This window comes from Pygocentrus nattereri, chromosome 16, assembly GCF_015220715.1.
Source record: "Pygocentrus nattereri isolate fPygNat1 chromosome 16, fPygNat1.pri, whole genome shotgun sequence".
Lineage (NCBI taxonomy): Eukaryota > Metazoa > Chordata > Actinopteri > Characiformes > Serrasalmidae > Pygocentrus > Pygocentrus nattereri.
Window position 1 is genome coordinate 34,619,950 of NC_051226.1, and position 24,403 is coordinate 34,644,352.

The window sequence follows — 24,403 nt, forward strand, 5'->3', positions numbered from 1 at the left end:
AACAGTGATTAGGACCAATCACAGTCAGGGGGAGGTCTCAGAATAAACAGTGATTAGGACCAATCACAGTCAGGGGGAGGTCTCAGAATAAACAGTGATTAGGACCAATCACAGTCAGGGGGAGGTCTCAGAATAAACAGTGATTAGGACCAGTCACAGTCAGGGGGAGGTCTCAGAATAAACAGTGATTAGGACCAATCACAGTCAGGGGGAGGTCTCAGAATAAACAGTGATTAGGACCAGTCACAGTCAGGGGGAGGTCTCAGAATAAACAGTGATTAGGACCAATCACAGTCAGGGGGAGGTCTCAGAATAAACAGTGATTAGGACCAATCACAGTCAGGGGGAGGTCTCAGAATAAACAGTGATTAGGACCAACACAGTCAGGGGGAGGTCTCAGAATAAACAGTGATTAGGACCAGTCACAGTCAGGGGGAGGTCTCAGAATAAACAGTGATTAGGACCAATCACAGTCAGGGGGAGGTCTCAGAACAAACAGTGATTAGGACCAACACAGTAGGGGGTCTCAGAACAAACACTGATTAGGATCAATCACAGTCAGTGGGAGGTCTCAGAATAAACAGTGATTAGGACCAGTCACAGTCAGTGGGAGGTCTCAGAATAAACAGTGATTAGGACCAATCACAGTCAGGGGGAGGTCTCAGAATAAACAGTGATTAGGACCAATCACAGTCAGGGGGAGGTCTCAGAATAAACAGTGATTAGGACCAATCACAGTCAGGGGGAGGTCTCAGAATAAACAGTGATTAGGACCAATCACAGTCAGTGGGAGGTCTCAGAATAAACAGTGATTAGGACCAATCACAGTCAGGGGGAGGTCTCAGAATAAACAGTGATTAGGACCAGTCACAGTCAGGGGGAGGTCTCAGAATAAACAGTGATTAGGACCAGTCACAGTCAGGGGGAGGTCTCAGAACAAACAGTGATTAGGACCAATCACAGTCAGTGGGAGGTCTCAGAATAAACAGTGATTAGGATCAATCACAGTCAGGGGGAGGTCTCAGAATAAACAGTGATTAGGACCAATCACAGTCAGTGGGAGGTCTCAGAATAAACAGTGATTAGGACCAATCACAGTCAGTGGGAGGTCTCAGAATAAACAGTGATTAGGACCAATCACAGTCAGTGGGAGGTCTCAGAATAAACAGTGATTAGGACCAATCACAGTCAGAGGGAGGTCTCAGAATAAACAGTGATTAGGACCAGTCACAGTCAGGGGGAGGTCTCAGAATAAACAGTGATTAGGACCAGTCACAGTCAGGGGCAGGTCTCAGAATAAACAGTGATTAGGACCAGTCACAGTCAGGGGGAGGTCTCAGAATAAACAGTGATTAGGACCAATCACAGTCAGGGGGAGGTCTCAGAATAAACAGTGATTAGGACCAGTCACAGTCAGGGGGAGGTCTCAGAATAAACAGTGATTAGGACCAGTCACAGTCAGGGGGAGGTCTCAGAATAAACAGTGATTAGGAACAATCACAGTCAGGGGGAGGTCTCAGAACAAACAGTGATTAGGACCAATCACAGTCAGGGGGAGGTCTCAGAACAAACAGTGATTAGGACCAATCACAGTCAGGGGGAGGTCTCAGAATAAACAGTGATTAGGATCAATCACAGTCAGGGGGAGGTCTCAGAATAAACAGTGATTAGGACCAATCACAGTCAGTGGGAGGTCTCAGAATAAACAGTGATTAGGACCAATCACAGTCAGTGGGAGGTCTCAGAATAAACAGTGATTAGGACCAATCACAGTCAGAGGGAGGTCTCAGAATAAACAGTGATTAGGACCAGTCACAGTCAGGGGGAGGTCTCAGAATAAACAGTGATTAGGACCAGTCACAGTCAGTGGGAGGTCTCAGAATAAACAGTGATTAGGACCAGTCACAGTCAGGGGGAGGTCTCAGAATAAACAGTGATTAGGACCAGTCACAGTCAGGGGGAGGTCTCAGAATAAACAGTGATTAGGACCAGTCACAGTCAGGGGGAGGTCTCAGAATAAACAGTGATTAGGACCAATCACAGTCAGTGGGAGGTCTCAGAATAAACAGTGATTAGGACCAGTCACAGTCAGGGGGAGGTCTCAGAATAAACAGTGATTAGGACCAATCACAGTCAGTGGGAGGTCTCAGAATAAACAGTGATTAGGACCAATCACAGTCAGTGGGAGGTCTCAGAATAAACAGTGATTAGGACCAATCACAGTCAGTGGGAGGTCCCAGAATAAACAGTGATTAGGACCAATCACAGTCAGGGGGAGGTCTCAGAATAAACAGTGATTAGGACCAATCACAGTCAGAGGGAGGTCTCAGAATAAACAGTGATTAGGACCAGTCACAGTCAGGGGGAGGTCTCAGAATAAACAGTGATTAGGACCAATCACAGTCAGAGGGAGGTCTCAGAATAAACAGTGATTAGGACCAGTCACAGTCAGGGGGAGGTCTCAGAATAAACAGTGATTAGGACCAGTCACAGTCAGGGGGAGGTCTCAGAATAAACAGTGATTAGGACCAGTCACAGTCAGGGGCAGGTCTCAGAATAAACAGTGATTAGGACCAGTCACAGTCAGGGGGAGGTCTCAGAATAAACAGTGATTAGGACCAATCACAGTCAGTGGGAGGTCTCAGAATAAACAGTGATTAGGACCAATCACAGTCAGTGGGAGGTCTCAGAATAAACAGTGATTAGGACCAATCACAGTCAGTGGGAGGTCTCAGAATAAACAGTGATTAGGACCAGTCACAGTCAGGGGGAGGTCTCAGAATAAACAGTGATTAGGACCAATCACAGTCAGGGGGAGGTCTCAGAATAAACAGTGATTAGGACCAGTCACAGTCAGGGGCAGGTCTCAGAATAAACAGTGATTAGGACCAGTCACAGTCAGGGGGAGGTCTCAGAATAAACAGTGATTAGGACCAATCACAGTCAGGGGGAGGTCTCAGAATAAACAGTGATTAGGACCAGTCACAGTCAGGGGGAGGTCTCAGAATAAACAGTGATTAGGAACAATCACAGTCAGGGGGAGGTCTCAGAATAAACAGTGATTAGGAACAATCACAGTCAGGGGGAGGTCTCAGAATAAACAGTGATTAGGACCAATCACAGTCAGTGGGAGGTCTCAGAATAAACAGTGATTAGGACCAATCACAGTCAGTGGGAGGTCTCAGAATAAACAGTGATTAGGACCAGTCACAGTCAGGGGGAGGTCTCAGAATAAACAGTGATTAGGACCAATCACAGTCAGGGGGAGGTCTCAGAATAAACAGTGATTAGGACCAATCACAGTCAGTGGGAGGTCTCAGAATAAACAGTGATTAGGTCCAATCACAGTCAGGGGGAGGTCTCAGAATAAACAGTGATTAGGACCAATCACAGTCAGAGGGAGGTCTCAGAATAAACAGTGATTAGGACCAGTCACACTCAGGGGGAGGTCTGAGGAAAAACACCCCGTTAATTAGGACACTGATGACATTTTACCATTTTAACAATGTTTGTTTGTGTGTCCTGTGCAGCTGAATAAAGGCGAGTCGGGCCTGGAGAGCGTGTTGTCTCTAGGAGGTCACAAGGCTCCAGTGGTAACAGTGGACTGGTGTTCCGCTGTGGACTGTGGAACGTGCCTCACTGCCTCCATGGACGGAAAGATCAAACTGAGCACGCTTCTGGCACAGAAACCCTGATCCCGGAACAGCCGCCTCCCAGCCTTTATCACTGTCCACGTTCAGAGCAGCTGATCTGAGAGCAGCTCTTTACACATGACCTGAGAGTCAGTAGCAGGCTGGCAGGTCTCATTTGGACTGTAGCGATGAACAACGAGAGAAGTGATCAATGTTTCAATTTATCTCATTTATGGTCCTCGACTCCTGCCATTTACAGTACTGTGCAAACATCTAAGACCCCTGTTTATTTGTTTAATTTAAAAACACAAGACAGACTCCTAACAACCACCTGGAAGACCTGGTCAACACCAAAACTGCCCCCATCAGATAAACCACACTTAAAACTTCCATCTCTGAGAGAGAGGAGAAAATCAAGCTGCTTCAGATCTGAAAACATCCACAGGTGTTTCTGTCCATCCTTCCTCTGTGAGAAGACCACTCGGCGCTGTGGGTCTAAAAGGACGTGTAGCTGATGGAGAAGAACCTCACTGAGAAAAGGAGACGGACACATCAAACAAAGAAGCTGAACGATGGACTGACCGCCCCAGAGTCCAGACCTTAACACCACTGAATGTTGTGTGGGACAACATCCTTGCAGGTTTCACCGAAATTGAAAAACTGAGATATTTACCTGGAAATTAAAGAGATGAAGGGTGTGGTCTCTGATTTTTGCACAGTACTCTACGTTAAATTAAAGAGTAAACGTTAGAGCTGAGATAAGTGTTGGGGACCCATTTACACAGAATGCATGCTCATATCTCAGAATATTGCCTGTGTAATCCTGCTATAGATCAAAATGATGGCAGTTTATTTGGAGAACTATGTTACATGTAAATAAAACATCGATCAGGCATAACATTCTGACCACCTCCTTGTTTCTGTGCTCATTGTCCATCTTATCAGCTGCACTTACTGTATAGCTGCACTTTGTGGTTCTATAGTTACAGACTGTAGTCCATCTGCTGTGTCTGATCCACTCGTACCAGCGCAACACACACAAACATACCACTACCACGTCAGTGTTACTGCAGTGCTGAGAATGATCCACCACTCAAATAGTACCTGCTCTGTGAGGGTCCGTGGGGGTCCTGACCACTGAAGAACAGGGTAACAAAGTATCAGAGAAACAGATGGACTACAGTCTGTAACTGTAGAACTACAGAGTGCAGCTCTACAGTAAGTGGAGCTGATAAAGTGGACAATGAGTGTAGAAACAAGGAGGTGGTCATAATGTTATGCCTGACCAGTGCATGTATCAGATGTGATGGTAGTGCAAGGATTAATCTGGAAGATTACTTAGGGCATTAGTTCATACTAAGTACTCCTGGACTCTGGTAAAAGAATGCATAGTATTACACATTACATGCTAATGAAACAAATAATTAAAAATGTAAATATAAACTTTACCTTTTTTCTTTGCCTTTGTTCAACACAAGTATTCACATCTAAATAGGGGGGAACAAACAATTTCATAAAAACAAATGAATAAAATAAAGGCGTTGGGGTTAAACTGTAATTTTGTCCTGTAATCAAGTTGAGTGACACATTTCAGTATCTATTCCTGTAATAACATTACAAGTAGTGACTTAATAAGAATCATGTTACTTGCGTTACTCAAGATACACTATATGCCCAAAAGTATGTAAAGGATGCTACCTTTGCCACAAGTCAGTGTGTGAAATTTCTATACTGCTAGATCTGCCCTAGACAACTGTAAGTGCTATTATTGTGAAATGGACGTAACAACAAAATCTCAGTCAGAAAGTGGTACTCCACGCAAACTCAATGCTGAAGCATTTGTGAGGTCAGATGCTGATGTTGGACAAGAAGGCCTGGCTCGCAGTCTCAGCTCTAATTCATCCCAAAGGTGTTCTGTTGGGTTGAGGTCAGGACTCTGCAGGCCAATCAAATTCTTCCACACCAAACTCACTCATCCATGTCTGGACATTACTTTGTGCACTGGTGGGCAGTCATGTTGGAACAGGAAGGGGCCGTCTCCACACTGTTCCCACAAAGTTGGGAGCATGAAATTGTCCAAAATCTCTTGATGCTGAAGCATTAAGAGTTCCTTTCATTGGAACTAAGGGGCCGAGCCCAACTCCTGAAATACAACCCCACATCATAATCCCCCCTCCACCAAACTTTACACTAGGCGCAATGCAATCAGACAAGTACCGTTCTCCTGGCAACCACCAAACCCAGAGTCATCCATCAGATTGAAGATGGAGAAGCGTGATTGGTCACTCCAGAGAACACGTCTCCACTGTTCTAGAGTCCAGTGGCGCCACTTTACATCACTGCAGTCAGCACTTTACATTGTGCTTGGTGACATAAGGCTTGGATGCAGTTGCTCGGCCATGGAAACCCATTCCATAAATAATATGAAGATAATAAAAACACATTTTGGAAGGCAAATAGAGACGTTGCAAAGGTTTATTTCGATATGTATACACAACCACTCAGTATAGCACTGACTGTTCCGTGAAGAAGTACAAGAGAAGAAGCGTGGATTGTTATTGAAATAATAAAGTGAAATTAGTCCCCATAAATATGTTTACCTTAATGATTTGTTATGTTTATAATCACATCAGGTTATTGATCTAATCAGATAGACAGAGAGTGTATAGTAGAAGGTTTAATGATGTCTGTAGAGCTGCATCCCTTCTTCTGGTGGCGCCAGTTTGTCCTATAACAAAGGAAACAAATGTCATTACTTTAAATTACACAGAATTCAAATGGCATTGAAACTGCAGTTTGATGCAAATTTGAATTTACATAAACGTCCACTTACCCCAGATGCAATTGGTCAGTAAAGATATGTTTTGTGTCCATGTGTTGCTTCTGTAGTTTAGAACTGGAGCTGCTAAGCTAACGGTGCTAACAAACACTGGAAGTAAATAGTCACCAAAATGGTTTCCACAAATAACCTTCAAAATCTTTGTATACATCTTGCTTCAAATTACAATAAGCTACAAACTTGTAAGACAAAAAGATGATTTGACCAAATGACTACCTTATTTCCACCATTAAGCTCAAATCGAAAATTTAAGCTACGTTATCTTCCACATAGCGTCCAGCTTCATGATAAAAGGTAGTCTGGGGAGTCACTGGTGGGTCGGTCATCAAACTGATGCATTTCTTGTGTATTCAGGTTAAACATATACAGCTGAGGCTCATTTGTGCAGAAAAATGTGGTTCTGAAATTTGCAATTGGACATCGTTACGTTAGCCTACAGTGCACCTGTGTTATGAAGCCCTGTCTTTGGTCATAATGCGCCTAATTGTGTTCATACTGTGTTTTAAACCACAATTTGACTTGTCTGTGTGACTGAAATGAAGACCTGGATGCAGAATGTTTGGGGATGTATTTGTGGAAATGGGGCGACTATTGACTTTGCGTATTTGTTAGCAATGTTCGCCTTGTAGGTCCAGTTCTAAACTAAAGAAGCACGATTTGGACACCAAACCTTTCTTGGCAAATTCACTACATCTGGGCTCCATCAGTGGAATATCATGTAAATTTGTCTTTTACACCAATCTCTTCCTTTAATTAGATGGATGTACTGTAATATTATACATATTGATACAAAATGCAGGGAGTCGAACCTTAACTGCAGCAATAGAAGCGGACATCATTAAGAGAGGTGTCGTCTAGTGGTCCCTGAGGAGCCTCCACCTTAGTTTCAATGCCGCAGATCCCCCTTCCAGGACAGGTTGGGCTCCAGGAACCCCAGGTTCCCCAGGTCATGCCATCACCTTCCCACACGGTGCCGCTGCTGCATCTGAACCTGAGACATTTTTAAAGCATTGCTTGTCAGTGCAATCAGTTTCTGTCAGATGACTTGAATTAGACAGGCAGGTTTACAGATTTGCTAGTTCAGTGGTCACCAAGCCTGTTCCTAGGGATTTAAGGCCATGCAGAGTTTCAGCTCTATCCTTGATTATAACCACACCTATCTGACCTGAGGCCTGTCGTGATGGTGGATCACCATGGCAGCTTATGCTTCACACCTAACCTGATGCATATTAATAATAATAAACAGGTCCCGGACCAATCAGATCCGAGCTTCTGACCAGTCAAGGAGGAGGTGGCATTTGTTGTATATCGCTGTTGTCAAAACAAAAATTTGTCTCTCCGATGTTGTAACTTTACAGGAGAAGGAAAAACCCATTTTATTTTTAATGTAAGTCAATGGAACCAGACATATGTCTAAGCAATTTTGGTCTGTTTCTTTTGACCCATTCATCATGAAAGTTTGGACACAATATAAAGGAAAAAAGGTATTTTCAAATTATGTAAAAAACTTGACAACAAAAATGGAGATACAATAATTTGTTTTGACAGCAGAGACATGCTGCAATCAGCCCATATAAACACAGCCTTTTTCTACGTTGAGTGGCATAAAAGTCAATGCTACAGATTCAAGGCTGGCCTCCTGGTCCTGGTTCTGATAAAGAAAGGATCATGATCTATCGTGCTCCACATTACAGAAGGGGCTTTAGAGGCATGGTATGCAAAGCTGTGGCTGTCCATTAGAAAAGACAATTGGTTTTTTTTTGTTTGTGTTTTTTGTGCTTTACTGTGTTGGCTGTGGGATAGAGTGGGTATTAGTGTCTACCTTAGAGGAAAGATGTATGTAACAGGCCTTCCCCCAGTCTGGCTGCTTTTCAGTGCCCTTTTTGCTGATTCTAATAAAACAGCATTGCTTTGGGCAAAAAAATGGCATCCTCGCATCTTCCTTTGGTTCTTCTCCACCATGAGGACGCATTGGTGTCAGAAGTGGGATAGCAGCACAAAGTGGTGAGAACAATAGCAAAATCCTAGTGCAAAGCAGTCTGGAAACAGCTGCTATTGTGAAAGTGCAGCAGAAATGTATTCAAACAGTAAGTAGAACAGCATGCTGCCTTACACGTTAAATACCTTTGAGTCAAAATTCCTGTCACAAAAATTTGTTTCATTTAAATTTTTTCAAAATTACAAACAGCTATCCTTTCAAAAGCTAACGTGCTAACAGACAACTCTAATTCTCGCAGTTAGGCTTTAAGTTGAATGACTGAAAAACTACAGTATACAAAGTACTAATATGTTATATTTATGTCTTAGAACCATTGTATTGTAGCATGTTCAGAGAATGTGTCTGGGACTAGTAAGCTCTTATGTTGGGGGACTCGTATGGTGAAAAGCAGCACTGGGACTCACCATGATTGGGGCTGTTCATGTTTCAACATTGAAAGAACTGGGGAGTTAGTTTGGTGGTGCGGACGCACCGCTGGCTCTTCCCCCTTTTGAGAGGGGGAGTTCTAGACCCTGGGACTTACATAGCTGTTAGCACTCTGACCATGTGTGAGGCCAAATACAGCCCCAATAAAGCGCTAAACTTGTGAATAGTTGTGTTCGCCTTCCTTCATATATATATAGGGGAATGCTACAACATTAAACTCAGTGTTGGAAAGTGAATGTACACCACCGTTTGCCAGGCACTAACACAACACTTGAAATCCCACAGACACTGAATCCCATAGTTAGCTAAAATTAGCATTATCTTAGCAGTGTTAATCACACTAATGTTGACTAACTTTACCACCAAAATTATTGCCTAGTAAATCATGTAGTTGTTGTGTTTACCGTGGTTCACAGACATTTAAGCTCAGGCAGCTCTTTTACCATTTAAATAATGAAAAACTGATGAACAAAATAAAATCTAAGCCTGAGTTATATATAGAATTATAGATTTGTCAACCATGGTGGCAAAATGAGTTAAACGCTGCTGTATTATCTTTAATGATGCTTAAACTTCTTGAACATGCTATCATGTATTTTAGATTTGGGCTGGAGGTGAAACTTTCAGAAAGTGGGAGGGTTGGTAAACCACAGTACTAGTACAATAAGCCAATAATACTGTTTTCTTTGGGTTACTGTGAGAAGTAAAGGAAATCACCTTATGTTATTGGCAGCGGTATCATCAGAAAGCCATTGATAGGACTCCACACGCAGCTGAAAGGCTACTAGTTGTCCAGTTGGGCACCACCTGTTCTGAGTCCATTGCCCCCAACTGAAAGACACAAACAACCACCCTAATAGCAGTGCTTATGGTCACTCATAGTTATCATGAACTCCTTAAAAGTGTTGCAATGGTGCTACATCAGTGGTATCAGTAAAGTACAGCATATGAGCTATGCTATAAAGCGAGCTTTGGGAACCCAAGCCAACCATTTTTTGGCCTGTTATACTAACAGTTATACTAGCTGTTAAACCATTTTTGGTGGAAAATTCGACAAGATGGCAGATAAGATGTTTTGTAGTTTTAATGCTGGTAGTGGTTTTTTGATAAGGTGATTGAAGCCATCAGAATATGCTACCTAGAGGTTTTATGTGCGGATCTATCTATAAATATGCACTGTGACTTGAAGAAAAAAAGACCAATTATCTTGCTGGTTACACTGCAAGCAGGGAAAGGTCGACGATATTGTGGCACTAGCACGAAAAGCCCTCGCCTTGTTTTGGAGATTTGCGGTACAGTAGCCAAAACAACCTGAAAAATCTCAATTATTTTTTCATTATTGAGACAAATGCTACAGACTATTTTTGAGTGTTTGTCTGATTTCAAGACATCTCTAGAATAGATATTTTGACCTCTAGTTTTGAGTATTTTGGTCTTTGCTCATTCGAGGATATAAGAACCTCGGTCCTTATTACAGAAACGTCTTTACCAGTAATGGACAGTAACTAAGTAAATGTAATTGGTTACATTTAGTGTAATTAGTTACCAATTTCATGTATCTGCACTGAAGTTTTTCCATTTTGGGCGACTTTTTCCTTTCACTCCACTACATTTCAGAGTCTAATATCCGACTTTTTCCTCCTACATTTTGAGAAATCTGTCGTTCCTTTTGGTTTCTGTGTGTATAAAAACGTAACATGTCAAAACGAAAGAAGCGCAAAGCCGGAGCACCAATCAGGGCCCAGCGGTCACTTTGTTTAGAGCTGGTTTTGACCTGTTGGTCATACAGACCAAGTGCAGCACGCGGTTCAACGTCAGCGCAGCAGCGTAAAACTTTGGGAGAGTCTGTTCAACATAAATGATGAACTAACCTAACTTTGTGTAAATAGAGCACAATATAGAAATATGTCCACATATGCAGTCGAGACTGACGCGGCTTTTTTCTGAATTTCTACAAACACCATTTCATTTTATAGTAAATGAGTTTGGGCTGGTTTATGTTTATGAACAGACGCCTACAGATCAACATAGTAAAGGAGCTCATCTGTGATCCTGAGTTTAAAGCCAGTTTTTATTCAACTTAAACTTGGAACTAAGTTGTAAATAAATCTGAAACTGAAACTTTGCTTGTGTGTAAAAAGTGATTTCAGAGCCACTCGGTTCTCCCTGATGGAAACTGTTTACCTTCAGTGTTTTGTGCTTCTGATCATTTTAATAGACGTCAGCGTCACTAATTAATGACGTCCTATTAAAAGACTGGTTTACCAAGAGAGACGCTGGAGGACTTTCACCTGAAATGAGTTCATGAAGCCAGTCTGGTTATAAAAATGATAACAGGACATCAGAATCATAATTGCTCTTTTAGTACTTTTACTTTCGATATTTAAGTACATTTGAAGGTCAATACTTTAGTACTTTTACTCAAGTGGAGCTCTAATGGGAGGAATTTCTACTTTTACTGGAGTAATATTTTATCTTGGGAGTCTCTACTTTAACTCAAGTACAAGATTGGAGTACTTCATCCACCCCTGTTCATAACTCTGAAATTTTATCTGTTAGGGCTGAATTTAGGACAGTAGCTATTATAAAATAATATTACAAAACAGTTCCTAATCTTATCCATTAACTCCACATAAGAAATTACACAAACATCCTAACTAAACTAAATTTCCTAAATACTGTTCAAACTTCAGTATAAGTAGAATGGTGTTACATTTATTTACATTGAATTTTTTTCTTTTGACAGGGTTTTTAAAATCTCAGATGCTGCAGACTCGATCTCTACCGGTGAATAATGAGGAGACAGAAATAACGTTTGCGCGCTCGACTAAAGCATTCGGGAAATGGAGACTGAAACTGGGGAGTGGTGACACTCTGATAAACAGCAGGGGGCACTCTCACAATCTTCTTAACTTAAAGTTAATCACACTTTAGTTAGACCTTTTTACCTCAGTAACGGTAGTTTATTATTAGCTTATTACTTATTATTTTAATTGTGATTACACGTTAGCTGTGTGTGTATGGTCGGTTGCTAGGTAACAAACACGACAGGTGATTGTCACCTTCGATCAAGTAGGTTATGATTTTCTAACTGCTTAGATGCCGTGAGACGAGATTCTTGAACTGACCCTGCTCTGCTATTTTACCTGGCCGACCACTTCGTGACTGAGTTGCTGTCGTTCCCAATCACTTCCACTTTGTTCTAAAACCACTGACAGTTGACTGTGGAATATTTAGTAGTGAGGAAATTTCACGACTGGACTTGTTGCACAGGTGGCGTCCGATCACGGTACCACGCTGGAATTCACTGAGCTCCTGAGAGCGACCCATTCTTTCACTAATGTCTGTAGAAGCAGTCTGCAGGCCTAGGGGCTCGGCTTTATACACCTGTGGTCATGGAAGTGATAGGAACAGCTGAATTCAATGGATGAGTGACTGAACACTTTTGGCAATATAGTACACCTTGATTAGAAATATGGCTACAGTTAGCTAAATGTAAATACAATTATAAATGTAAACAAAGTCTATCAAACACATATTACACATAAAAGTCCTGCTTTCGTTTTAAAACATGAGTATTGGTGTGGTGTCCTTACCCGAGTCGGGAATCGAACCCCACCCTACAGCATGGAGGGTAGCTCCATGCTATGCTAAGCACTACTGCTGTGTGTCTGGTTCACATACAATAGCTTTAAAATGGAAGCTTCACCTTCCTGAGGTGGATTGTGCTGTAGAATAGTTGATAGTGGAGCTGGATGGGGTGCGAGGTGCAGTGCAGCGGAGAGCAATTCCATTTAGGGCAGTGTCATCTCTAAAAATTCCCTGATTTGATTCAACCTATAAAAAAATAAATAAAACAACAAATATTACATTTTGCCAGCTAGTCTTATCCATCTGGCCTGGAAAACAATCACGTAATCAATATGTAATCTATCTCAAAGGAATTATTTTTATTACATATAATTACACTTCATAAAAACGGTTGCAAACATTGTTAATGCCTTTGATTTAATGTGCATGTAAGGCTATAAGTATTAACGTTACTCTGGACTTGTCCACTTGTCCAGAACAGTCTAATTTATGGATGAACATTCCCGCCAGGCACAGAGGAAAAAGCAACTACAGTTTTTCTGTCAGGAGTATGTAGAAAATTTGACTTATTTTCTCAAAATATTGAATTTGCATCTCAAAATTCAGTATCTTGGAATAATGACTTCCTGTGTTGAAATGAAGTGTAACTCATAATAATGACTTATTTTCTCAAAATATTGAATTTACATCTCAAAATAATGAGTCGGTATCTCTGAATAATGACTTACTGTGTTAAAATGAAGTAGTAACTCGTAATAATGACTTATTTTCTCAAAATATTGAATTTACTTCTCATTATAATGAGTCGGTATCTCGGAATAATGACTTACTGTGTTAAAATGAAGTAGTAACTCGTAATCATGGCTTATTATCTCTAAATATTAAATTTGCATCTCAAAATAATGATTCAGTATCTTGGAATAATGACTTCCTGTGTTGAAATGAAGTGTAACTCATAATAATGACTTATTTTCTCAAAATATTGAATTTACATCTCAAAATAATGAGTCGGTATCTCTGAATAATGACTTACTGTGTTAAAATGAAGTAGTAACTCGTAATAATGACTTATTTTCTCAAAATATTGAATTTACTTCTCATTATAATTAGTCGGTATCTCGGAATAATGACTTACTGTGTTAAAATGAAGTAGTAACTCGTAATAATGACTTATTATCTCTAAATATTAAATTTGCATCTCAAAATAATGATTCAGTATCTTGGAATAATGACTTCCTGTGTTGAAATGAAGTCATAATAATGACTTATTTTCTCAAAATATCTACTAGGTTGGCTAGTAGGATGCCAAAATAATAATTTACTATCTAATAATCTATCTAATAAAACTAATAATTTACTAATTTACTACTACTAATAATTTACTTGCAATAACTTGAAATCATTTTAATGATTAATGACAGTCAAAATATTGACTTTGTATCTCATGGCTATGACTTACTACATCAAAATGAATTTTGATGCATATTTTGTAATAATTACTTTTCATTTTATTAAAAATGGTGTAGTATCCCATAATGTTGTCTTAATATGTCAAAATAATGGCATTTCTATGTCAACATAATGGGAATGACTCAGCATCTTATAATAAAGACTGTCAAAATGACCTAATCTCTTGTAATAATTATGTATTTTAATTATTCATAATAACGATTATATTTCTTTTATTTAATAATCCATTATTTCATCAGAAAATATGACGAGAACTTAAGTCAACAGTTCGAGAGAAGAAATCATTATTTGGAGATTATGTCCTGCAGTACCACCACAAAACATGACATACTGACCTTCAGACTAAAACCTGTGGCGTAGGTGCCCAGTGGACACATCTCCCGATTGCCCCATGTCCCCCAGTACTGCCCGTTGCCCACAGTGATGAATCCAACAGAAGGCCTGTCAGCGACTCGTGTCCTGTTGCCGTTGTCCCCTGCGGACTGACCTCTGATCCGCACCCCAAAAGAGAGCAGAAGCAGAGGAAGGATGATGTTGGTGACCGGATTCATGCTGTCAGCTTAGGCTAAAGGAATATGGTGGTGCTGCACTAGAGTCCTTTCTACAAAGGAAAACTAGTTTTGTAGACAGATGCCCAGCTGGGTTAGACTCTGCAAAGTGAAGGGGGTATTTATACATGAGCCAAACCTATCACAGACTAGCCGTCGTTAAAATACTTCCTTGTACATGACAGCCAATCAAGGAAGATGAATATGCAAATAGAAAACAGGAAAATCTTCCTTTTTAACCCATTAAAATTCCAGGCTTACTTCATACTAAGGCTTATTATTCAGTAACTACAGGAACTTCAGTACAAACCAGTTGAGCTGTTCTTAGATGACAGCAGTGTGCACTAAAATTGACCATTTTAGGGGTTAATCCGTTCACCCAAAGTGACAGGTCAACCTTAAAAGTTTGGAAAAGTTGGGAAATTGCAATGTAATTGTAATTTTTTTTGCTTATTTATTAATAACATTTGAATACTATTAACTATGTGATGCAACACCATGATGAACATTGAAGAACCACCATTACTAGAAGTTCAATTCTTTTTAGAAATGCATAATGTAACATACTGTTGCTGTCCAATGAAAAACGGTATCTCCAATTTTTTTCCAATTTTTACTTTTGTGCATCATTCGAGCTCAGCAGCCATCCTTTACATTGTGTAAAAACTTCATAGTGATTGGACCAATAGAAATGCTCCAAAGGTGCTTAGAATAAAAACCTTTTCTATTAACTTACATTGAAAGTAAAGTAGGTTTTTGACCTCTCCTGTAAAGTTACTATTTTGGAGATACTTGTTTTTCACTGGACAGTGACGATATGTTAAACATTCATTTTAAACTTTAGCATTTGATTTCACTGTCACGCTGTTCTTTTCCAGTGTGGTTGGTTTCTTGCTTGGGGCTAAAAAGTTGATGAGCGTGTGGCATCTGAAGAATTCCAAGATCATTCCCCTCACTAACCTGAACTACATTCTGCCAAGAAAACGTTCTTGTGTTATTAACATCACTAAACTAAACAAGCCATAGTTTTTGTTAACAGTTGTTCAACAACTGCTGTGTTGCTTTGGCCTTGTGCCTGGGAGTTCCTTCTGAACGATCCCCACTTCATGATGCAGCCACCGACATGGCTTCACTGCCGGGACTGTGTTCAGCATTCAGCGTTTTCAATTTCAGCCAAAAGGCTCCATTTTCCTCTCATATGACGACAAAACTTGATCCCACATTTTAGCTGGACCAGATGTGCTTTTATTTGTTTTTCTTACGTAATGTCTTCTTTCTAGCCTCCCTCCCTTACAGGCAAAGCTGTTGATATTGTTGACTGGTGCTCCTTCACTCCAGACACAGCCCCTGAACTCCGTGGCTTCTTCACAGTAATTTTTGGCCTCACATTTTGTACAATTTTGTTTTTAATGGAAAATTTTATTTTTATGTTCTATATAAATATCATATTAAGTAACATTTGGGCTAAACAGAAACTAAAAGTAAGGTGATGAAACTAAATGTTATGAAAGCAAGATCATCTTGGGTTGGGTGACATTGTTGAGAAACAACACACCCAGTAGACAATGCTGGCTTTGATTGAATGACGTGTTTATGAACTAAAAATTCAAGTTCTTTCCTTTTTCTACTGCACATCTGACGCTAAATGCAGCAAAGTGATGTCCTGAGATGGGTCTGGAAGCCCAGCTGTTTGAGCTCCACTATTGCAGACTAACCAAGAAAAAAGCAATATAACAAGAAAAGACGGTTACTGAGTTACTTGCTTGTTTTTCCTTTTTAATCAGTTCAGCCAAGGTGACGAGTCACCATACAAGTTTGGCAAAGTTGGGAAAATTGCAATATAAATACAGTCAGATCACAATAAAAATGTGGCATTACGAACCATGTTTAAGCAACCATTTATTTATTCATTTATTTATGTATTTTTGCTTATTTATGAAGTTTATTGAATTTAACACTGGAATAGTATTAACTATGTGATGCAACACCATGATGAACACTGACAACCTCCATAAGAAGTCCCAGACTTTTTAAAATGGCATAATATAACATCATTTTAAACTTTAGCAGTTCAACCACTGCTGTGCTGCTTTGGTCTTGCGCTTGGTATCGCTTTCCTTTTGAAAGGTGAGGTTTCTCCCAAGGTGTAGCAGACTGAAGCAGGTTGTCTTGCAATATCTCCATGTATTTTGTGCCATCTGTTCTTCAGTTTTAACAAGAAGCTCAGCCTCCATCAAGAGTAAGCGTCCCCATTTCATGATGCTGCCACCACCATGCTTCACTGCTGGGATTGTTGGACTCTCTGTGAGTCCCATTCTTGAGTTTTTAGGGACGGCCTTGTCTAAGCTGCGACTGGGTGGTTATGTTGAAGCTTCCACTTCCTCACAGTTGATCCAACAGTGCTCACTGTGATGTCCAAACACTTCTCCTATCTCCTATCTATTACTTTCTTTAGAATGCTTGTTGATCTTTATTTTCACAGCTTTCTTTTACATCCACAGTCTCACTAATGATACCTGAATTAAGGGGGTGTTTTATTTTGAAAAGTGAACTATATTTATGATTCTTAGTGTCACGGCAGGCTCAAGGGTCCCACCATGTTACACCAAAGCAAGCCAACCCAGGAGTTGTGGGCCTTCTCCAAGGTGCTGAAAAGCCATGCAGATCTTGTTGTGGATAGGGAGGTACACGTGGCCAAGCTAATAATAATAATAATAATAATACATTTTATTTAGTAATGGCGCCTTTCAAAGCACTCAAGGACACCTTACAACGCTACCCGCTTTTATTCGACTCGGCAAACGTTTTGAGCTGATAGGGATGGATCTGAATGGCCTGTTACCCAAATCAGGCAGGGGCCATGAATACATCCTTGTATTTCCATTTTTGATTACACGCTAAGCTACCTTGAGTCTGTTCTCCACCTCTAAGGCTATTGCCTGAGAATTAGGTCTACTTTTCAGTTGAGTTGGTGTTCCCAAAGACATTCTAACAGACCAAAGCACCCCATTTGTTTCTTATTTTTTGCTATACTTTACTAAGTTAGTTAAATGACTAACACAAATCTAGTAACACTGATCTGATCGTAGTATCTTCTGTCCAAAAAGCTTCCCAGCATTCTTAGCGGTTTTGTTGGTTTCTGTTAAAGAACTTTCGTTTTATAAATTTATGAACAAAATTTATGAATTTATGAGAATTTCTAAATACAATTCTCATCACAAAATGTCATTTATGTGTCAGAGCAAACTCACATGCAGGATGTTGTTCTTCTCATCATGAAGTTTCGTGTTCGAGCTTATCAGTATTTATATAATATAAAGTAACTCAAGTAAATTTTTGGCAGCTTTTTGAATTTTTAAGTAAAGTCAACTAATTTAAGGCATAGTTGTAGGTCAGTGAAGTCAAAGTCATTTCCACTGAGCACCAGCATGTGGACAAGATCACATTAGGACATGGAAATCCACTGTTATTTTTACTGTCTACTCTAAGCTTCATGGAAAAACTGCATGATTTCATGTTATTTCACTTTTTTCACGTGGTACAATTCTCTTTATAATGGAATAGAGCTTATTTTTGTGCTCTATGTCATCATCATATTCAATAAACAGAAACTAAAAGTAAGGTGACCAAAGTAAATGCTATGAAAGCATAATGATCTTGGGTTGGACGACATTGCTAAGAAACAACACACAAAGACAATGCTGGCTTTGATTGAATGGAATGATTATGAACTAAAATTCAAGTTCCTTCCGTGTTCTAGTGCACATCTGATGCTAAATGCATCTGATATTTTTGAAAATTAATTAAAATTAACCGTAACCAAATTAGCCTTTGTTTTATGAAATGAGTGATGCTGTATTAACATAAGGGGTCTTAAACTGAAGTGATGGACATTTGTCCACTATTATGGAGCAACATGTTCACCTAGGCCTTTGCCTTATGACAGTTAACCTAATTACCACGGTAACCACCATAGTTCTAGAAACCCAGAGGTTGAGGTCCACTGATTGAACTATGCTTTTATTATGACCTTCTACAAACCCAAATTCAAGGAGCTGGGACAGTATGTGAAATGCAAATAAAATTGAAAAGTAGTGATTTTTAAATGTAGTACTTACATTTAAACAAACATAGCACAAAGACAAGATGTTCTGTAATGTTGTAACCCATCAACATGATTGTTTTTATTTATTTATAATTGTTACTCTGAAAGATCCTGCAAGGACTGGAGCAACCTAAGACTTGAAACATTGTAAAATGTTCAAAAAGACATCTTAAACAGGTGATGGACCTCAGCTTCGACCCGTCAGACAGCACTGCATTCAAAACTGGCATGTTTGTGTGATGGATATCAAGAATCCTTCAACAAGTCACTGTGATTAAACATTGTTCACTGCATTCATAAATGTAAGTTAAGACTGTAATATTCAGAGCAGAAATTATATGTCAAAAATGTCCAGAAACACTGCCAACTTCTCTGGGCTCGAGCTCATCTGACATGGACTGGTGTTCAGTGGAAACATGTATTGTGGATTGATGAGTCAACTGTTCAGATTGCTTATGGAAATAATGTACATTAAAAAAAGAAATTGACCATCCAGATCGTTACCAGTGTAAAGTTGAAAATCTAGCATCTGTCATGATGTGGAGGGGTGTTAGTGGATAACCGGCACATCTGTGAATGCATCTTTAATACTGAACACTTTTGAAGCAACATAAGCTGCCTTTTAGATGACATCTTTTTAAGGAATCTTTGTTCCTGTCTCGACTTTTGTTGGAACATCTTGCAAGCATCAAATTAGGAATAAGCATATATTTACAACAAACAATGAAGCTTATAAAGTAATACATCAAATATAATGTCTTCTGGCCAAAATGCTTCCCAGCATTTTTACTTTTTTGTTGATTTCTGTTAATTTACTCTTATTTTTTCTAATTTATGAATTTAATTCTTTTCGCAAAATGTTACTTTAGTGTCAACGCACACTCAAGCTAAATGTTAAGTTTGAATGTATTTTGCAGGTTGTTGTTCTTCTCACCTCTATTAGAGTCCTCAGAAACACATAATCTAAGCCATTTGTTTAATTACTGTACAAAACCAGCCATATAATATAATTGTTGTCAAAGCATTAAGTGATACTTTTTTAATCCCACAACCAGGGAAATTCCACCTCTGCATTTAACCCATCCATGAAGTGAAACACCACATACGTGCTAGTGAATACACACACACACTAGGGGCAGTGAACACACTTGCCCAGAGCGGTGGGCAGCCCTATCCACAGCGCCTGGGGAGCAATTGGGGGTTAGGTGTCTTGCTCAAGGACACCTCAGTCATGGACTGTCTGTGCTGGGGATCGAACCAGCAACCTTCTGGTCAGAGGGCCAGTTCCCTAACTGCCAGCCCACGACTGTCCCTGAAGTTACCTCAAGAAGAGAAATTGATTCAAGTTAACCTGACTAATTCAAGGTTAAGCAGAACTTGAAAAAGCAAAGCACTACCAGCTCAATGAAAACCATACAATATAAAGTTCCTTTATTTCATTTTTGAGGTAGCAAACATTAATGTTTTAAGTAAGTCAACCAGTTTAAGTTATAGTTGTTGGTCAGTGAAGTGGAAGTCGTTTATTGGCAGTACATGGACAAGATGACACCAGGACACTGAAATCAAACTGTTATTTTCGCTGCATACTTATGAGGAAGAACTGCATGGTGTCACTTTATTTCTCTTTTTTCCACATTTTGTACAATTCTGTTTTTTTAATGGAACAGAGTTTGTTTTTAGGTTTTATATCATCAACACATTAAGCAAAACTTTAACTAAAAAGAAACTAAAAGTAAGGTAATGAATGCATGATTATCTTGGGTTGGGTAACACTGCTGAGAAATAACACACCCAGTAGACAATGTTGGGTTTGATGGAATGCAATATTTACGAATTCAAATTCAAGTTCCTTCCTTGTTCTAGTGCGCATCTGATTTTCTTGAAAATGTCAACAAATTGAATTTAGTTAAACTGGCAAAACTCATTCAACATAGCTTTACACAAACATAAGCAGTGTATGTATAAAATATGAATAGAGAATACTTGAATACTGGAGCTTATGCCAGTAAACAAATAATGATATTTATGTTCTTTTGCCTGAAATAAATGATGTTGCATTAACATAAAGGGTCTTAAACTGAAGTGATGGACATTTGCTCCATTTATTACACTGTTATGGTTAGGGTGACCACCTCCAGGCAGACAAAATGTGGGACAAGTACCAAGTTTAAGTGGGACAATGTGGGACAGACGTAATAACTTTAAGCTTACCAAGAAACATTTATTCTTGCCTTTCAACCCCACCGACCAAAATATTAAGACACTACCTGACCCAAAAGATAGCCTAAAGTTGCTACGGTTTAAGGCATAGGCATATACACGACAAAACACTAATTTTGCAACCTCTTGTCTTTATTGAGACTATCAAATTAGTCAACTGTCCAAAGGACCAGGCATTATGCAGCTAAAAGTATGGTATCAGTTTTTTATCAAATTCAACTTAAAATACAAGGCACAAAAAATAACAGGCCTTGCCTATTTAAGTTCAACAAAACATTAGGCCTTAACAATTAACAATTGTTAACTTAACAATTTTAATGCAAAATATTAGGCCTAGCCTATACAAACTATTTCAGTGCAAATAAGGTAAACCAAAATCTTTTTGATAAGAAGATCCAAAAACCTTTGATAAGAATGGCCATCTGGGACCGGAGCAAGAACATCGGTTACGATGGATGCTGCTTTGGTGTGGCCACACGACATTTTCTTTGCTATCTCAGAGTCTGGAAAAATGACTGGGCCTAATTTGTTGTTGTTTGTTGTCTCAAATTTGAGATGGTTAACAATGTTGAGGAGGCGTTTGTGCGCATGTCAACAGCTTGATTGACATACGACTATGTACTCAAGTAAATTTTTTCAAGGCAGCTTTTTGAATTTTTAAGTAAAGTCAACTAATTTAAGGCGTAGTTGTAAGTCAGTGAAGTCAAAGTCCTTTCCACTGAGCACCAGTATGTGGACAAGATCACATTAGGACATGGAAATCCACTGTTATTTTTACTGTCTACTCTAAGCTGCATGGAAAAACTGCATGATTTCATGTTATTTCACTTTTTTCACATGTGGTACAATTCTCTTTATAATGGAATAGAGCTTATTTTTCATATCATATTAAATAAACAGAAACTAAAAGTAAGGTGATGAAAGTAAATGCTATGAAAGCAGAATGATCTTGGGTTGGACGACATTGCTAAGAAACAACACACAAAGACAATGCTGGCTTTGATTGAATGGAATGATGAAATTTTATGAACTAAAATTCAAGTTCCTTCCGTGTTCTAGTGCACATCTGATGCTAAATGCATCTGATATTTTTGAAAATGTCAATTAACCGTAACCAAATTAGCCTTTGTTTTATGAAATGAGTGATGCTGTATTAACATAAGGGGTCTTAAACTGAAGTGATGCACATTTGTCCACTATTATGGAGCAACATGTTCATCTAGGCCTGTGCCTTATGACAGTTAACCTAATTACCACGGTAACCACCATAGTTCTAGAAATCCTTGATTGACATACGACTCAGCCTATCGACTACCGCTTTTATTGCTGTCCTCTGAACTATTGGACAAAAGTCAAGCGTAAACCTATCAATGGTGTTTTTTAGGTAGGGTGGAATGAAAAAGCGGGACAGAATGCTCAATTTGCGTGACGCAGGACAAAGGGTAAAATTGCTGTACAGTGCAACGTAAAACGGGACAGGTGGTCACCCTAGTTATGGAGCAACATTTCAGGTAGGCCTAAGCCTAGTGACTGTTTTTGTTCATTAGACTGATTTACAGATGGATTTGTTGATTTATGCAAACCTCACAGAAATTTAACTAAACTTTTAAACTGGTTGGAAACACCACCGACTTCTCTGGGCTCGAGCTCATCTAAAATGGACTGATGCTTAGTGGAAATGTGAACTGCAGTCTGATGAGTCAAGCTTTCAGACTGTTTATGGAAATAATGGACCATGTTTTCTGGGTCACTGAAGAAAAGGACCATCGTGACTGTTACCAGTCTAAAGTTCAAAATCAATTTCAACAACATTTTAAATGTGTTCCCTGGGACTTCAAACATAAATGAGTCTTCTTTAGCTCTTTCACTTTCCCAACACAGCAATTATTGCCTCGTATGCACTGACGTTGGGTCGCCTGTCAATCATCGAAGACATCCGATTAACAGAAACTAAAACTATTTGAAATATGTTTGAAATGTGTGTTCATTACAGTTGTTTCAGTCAGTGCAGCATGTTTCCTAGCAATATGTGGAGATGAAATCAAAACTGTAGAGTCTGCCAAACACAACAGGCACCAGAAAAATGTGTTACACGCGGTCATGTCCGAGACGAAAGGAGCTCCAAACTGGCATCCATGACCTTTTGCTTTCCTGGCTGTAAACCCAACTGATACAGTCTCTGTGTGCTTTCAGGTTCTTTATACTCTATACTGGTCAGTTACTGGAACTAAGCCTGTACTGTGGCGGGTTGCCACTGTAGCCAGCTAGCTAACTATGCTAGCATTACTGTCGTCAAGCACAGTACAGCTCAAAACGGCTCAGAACAATCCTGTTCTTTATCTTTCTGTCACTTGAACACCAGACATTTCAGTTTAGACATAAGCCTTTATCCCTTACATGTGTGTTTTTAAGCATGTTTGCTGAAACTGAGCCTGTACTGCAGTGGGAGACACTGTAGGCTTGCGTTAGCTTAGCCTACGGCTTAAAACACTACATAACAGGTTCAATTTCAGCTGAAACACCACTCAGTCGACTTTGCCCGCGTTGTTATATGTTTTTATTTTCTATACTTGTTTTAGCAGGGCACCAGTTAGTTGAACTGAACCTGTACCTGTGTTTGGATCTCATTAGCTATTAGCTTAGCTAGGAGGCTACAGCTTCTCACCACAGAAAAGGCTTCATTTCAGCTTTCTGTGCCTTCAACATAAGCCACTTGACTTCACCTCAGAGTGGCGTCATCATCTAAACTTGTCCGTAAGGCTTTTGTTAGTTTGTATTGAACCCGTTTTGTGGTGACCTGAGCTGGCAGCATGCTAGCCAAGCTAATCCTAACCAGCTACTTAAGCCTGGTTAGCAGCACTGTTCAACATTTAGAAATTGGTATCGGGTTGAAGCTTTGGCGTCATTGAAAAGTGGGTTTTAAATTGTGCTCTGGCATCACTGATTTGGCATCTGTGTGAGCGAACTGAACTTACTTGATTGTTTTGGGGTTTAATATAACACCATGGCACAATTCTGACAAACGTCAGAGATACTTTTTTTAATCTCACAAACAGGGAAATTCCATCTCTGCATTTAACCTATCCGTGAAGTGAAACACCACACACACACTAGGGGGCAGTGAGCACACTTGCCCGGAGCAGTGGGCAGTCCTATCCATGGCAAGCAGTTGGAGGTTAGGTGTCTTGCTCATGGACTGTCGGCACTGGGAATCGAACCGGCAACCTTCTAGTCATAGGGCCAGTTTCCCTAACGTCCAGCCCACGACTGCCCGCAACACCAATAGCTCTGTCACTACTTCATCCCACCAGACTGTTCTGTGGCCTCAAGCAAGTTAGCTTTGGCCTCTCGATCACTGATGGCTACAGCATGTCTGGGATCAAGTTTATGAGCTGGTGAGAATATGCTGTGACCAGGATTACAGGGCTCATATTACTCCTCAGCTTGCAAGTACCAACTGATCTGACTATATTTAAACCACTAGAACTAGGACAAGGAACCGCACCCTACATAGTCACAAATTTCAGTGTCACTTGGAATTTGCTTTCCAGACAAATGAAACAACCTGCAGGA

The 24,403-nt window shown here is 39.8% G+C and overlaps 2 protein-coding genes across 2 annotated transcripts in view; one reads left to right on the forward strand and one right to left on the reverse strand.

The window, feature by feature from the left end:
• wdr91 (WD repeat domain 91) overlaps positions 1 to 4,004 on the forward strand; it is a 33,217-nt gene extending 29,213 nt beyond the window's left edge. Inside the window, exon 16 of the mRNA XM_037545667.1 lies at positions 3,531 to 4,004. Coding sequence (XP_037401564.1) covers positions 3,531 to 3,695 — 165 coding nt within the window. The 3' untranslated portion in view covers positions 3,696 to 4,004. The remainder of the gene's footprint in view (positions 1 to 3,530) is intronic.
• Positions 4,005 to 6,302: 2,298 nt separating this feature from the next.
• LOC108439008 (vitelline membrane outer layer protein 1-like) lies at positions 6,303 to 14,508 on the reverse strand. The gene is made up of 5 exons (XM_017717174.1): positions 14,293 to 14,508; positions 12,606 to 12,733; positions 9,614 to 9,727; positions 7,281 to 7,462; positions 6,303 to 6,360 (listed from the first exon to the last, which is right to left on the reverse strand). Exons 1-4 carry the CDS (start codon positions 14,506 to 14,508, stop codon positions 7,282 to 7,284), a joined length of 639 nt encoding a protein of 212 aa, XP_017572663.1. The 3' UTR covers positions 6,303 to 6,360; position 7,281.
• Between the last annotated feature and the right edge of the window lie 9,895 nt (positions 14,509 to 24,403).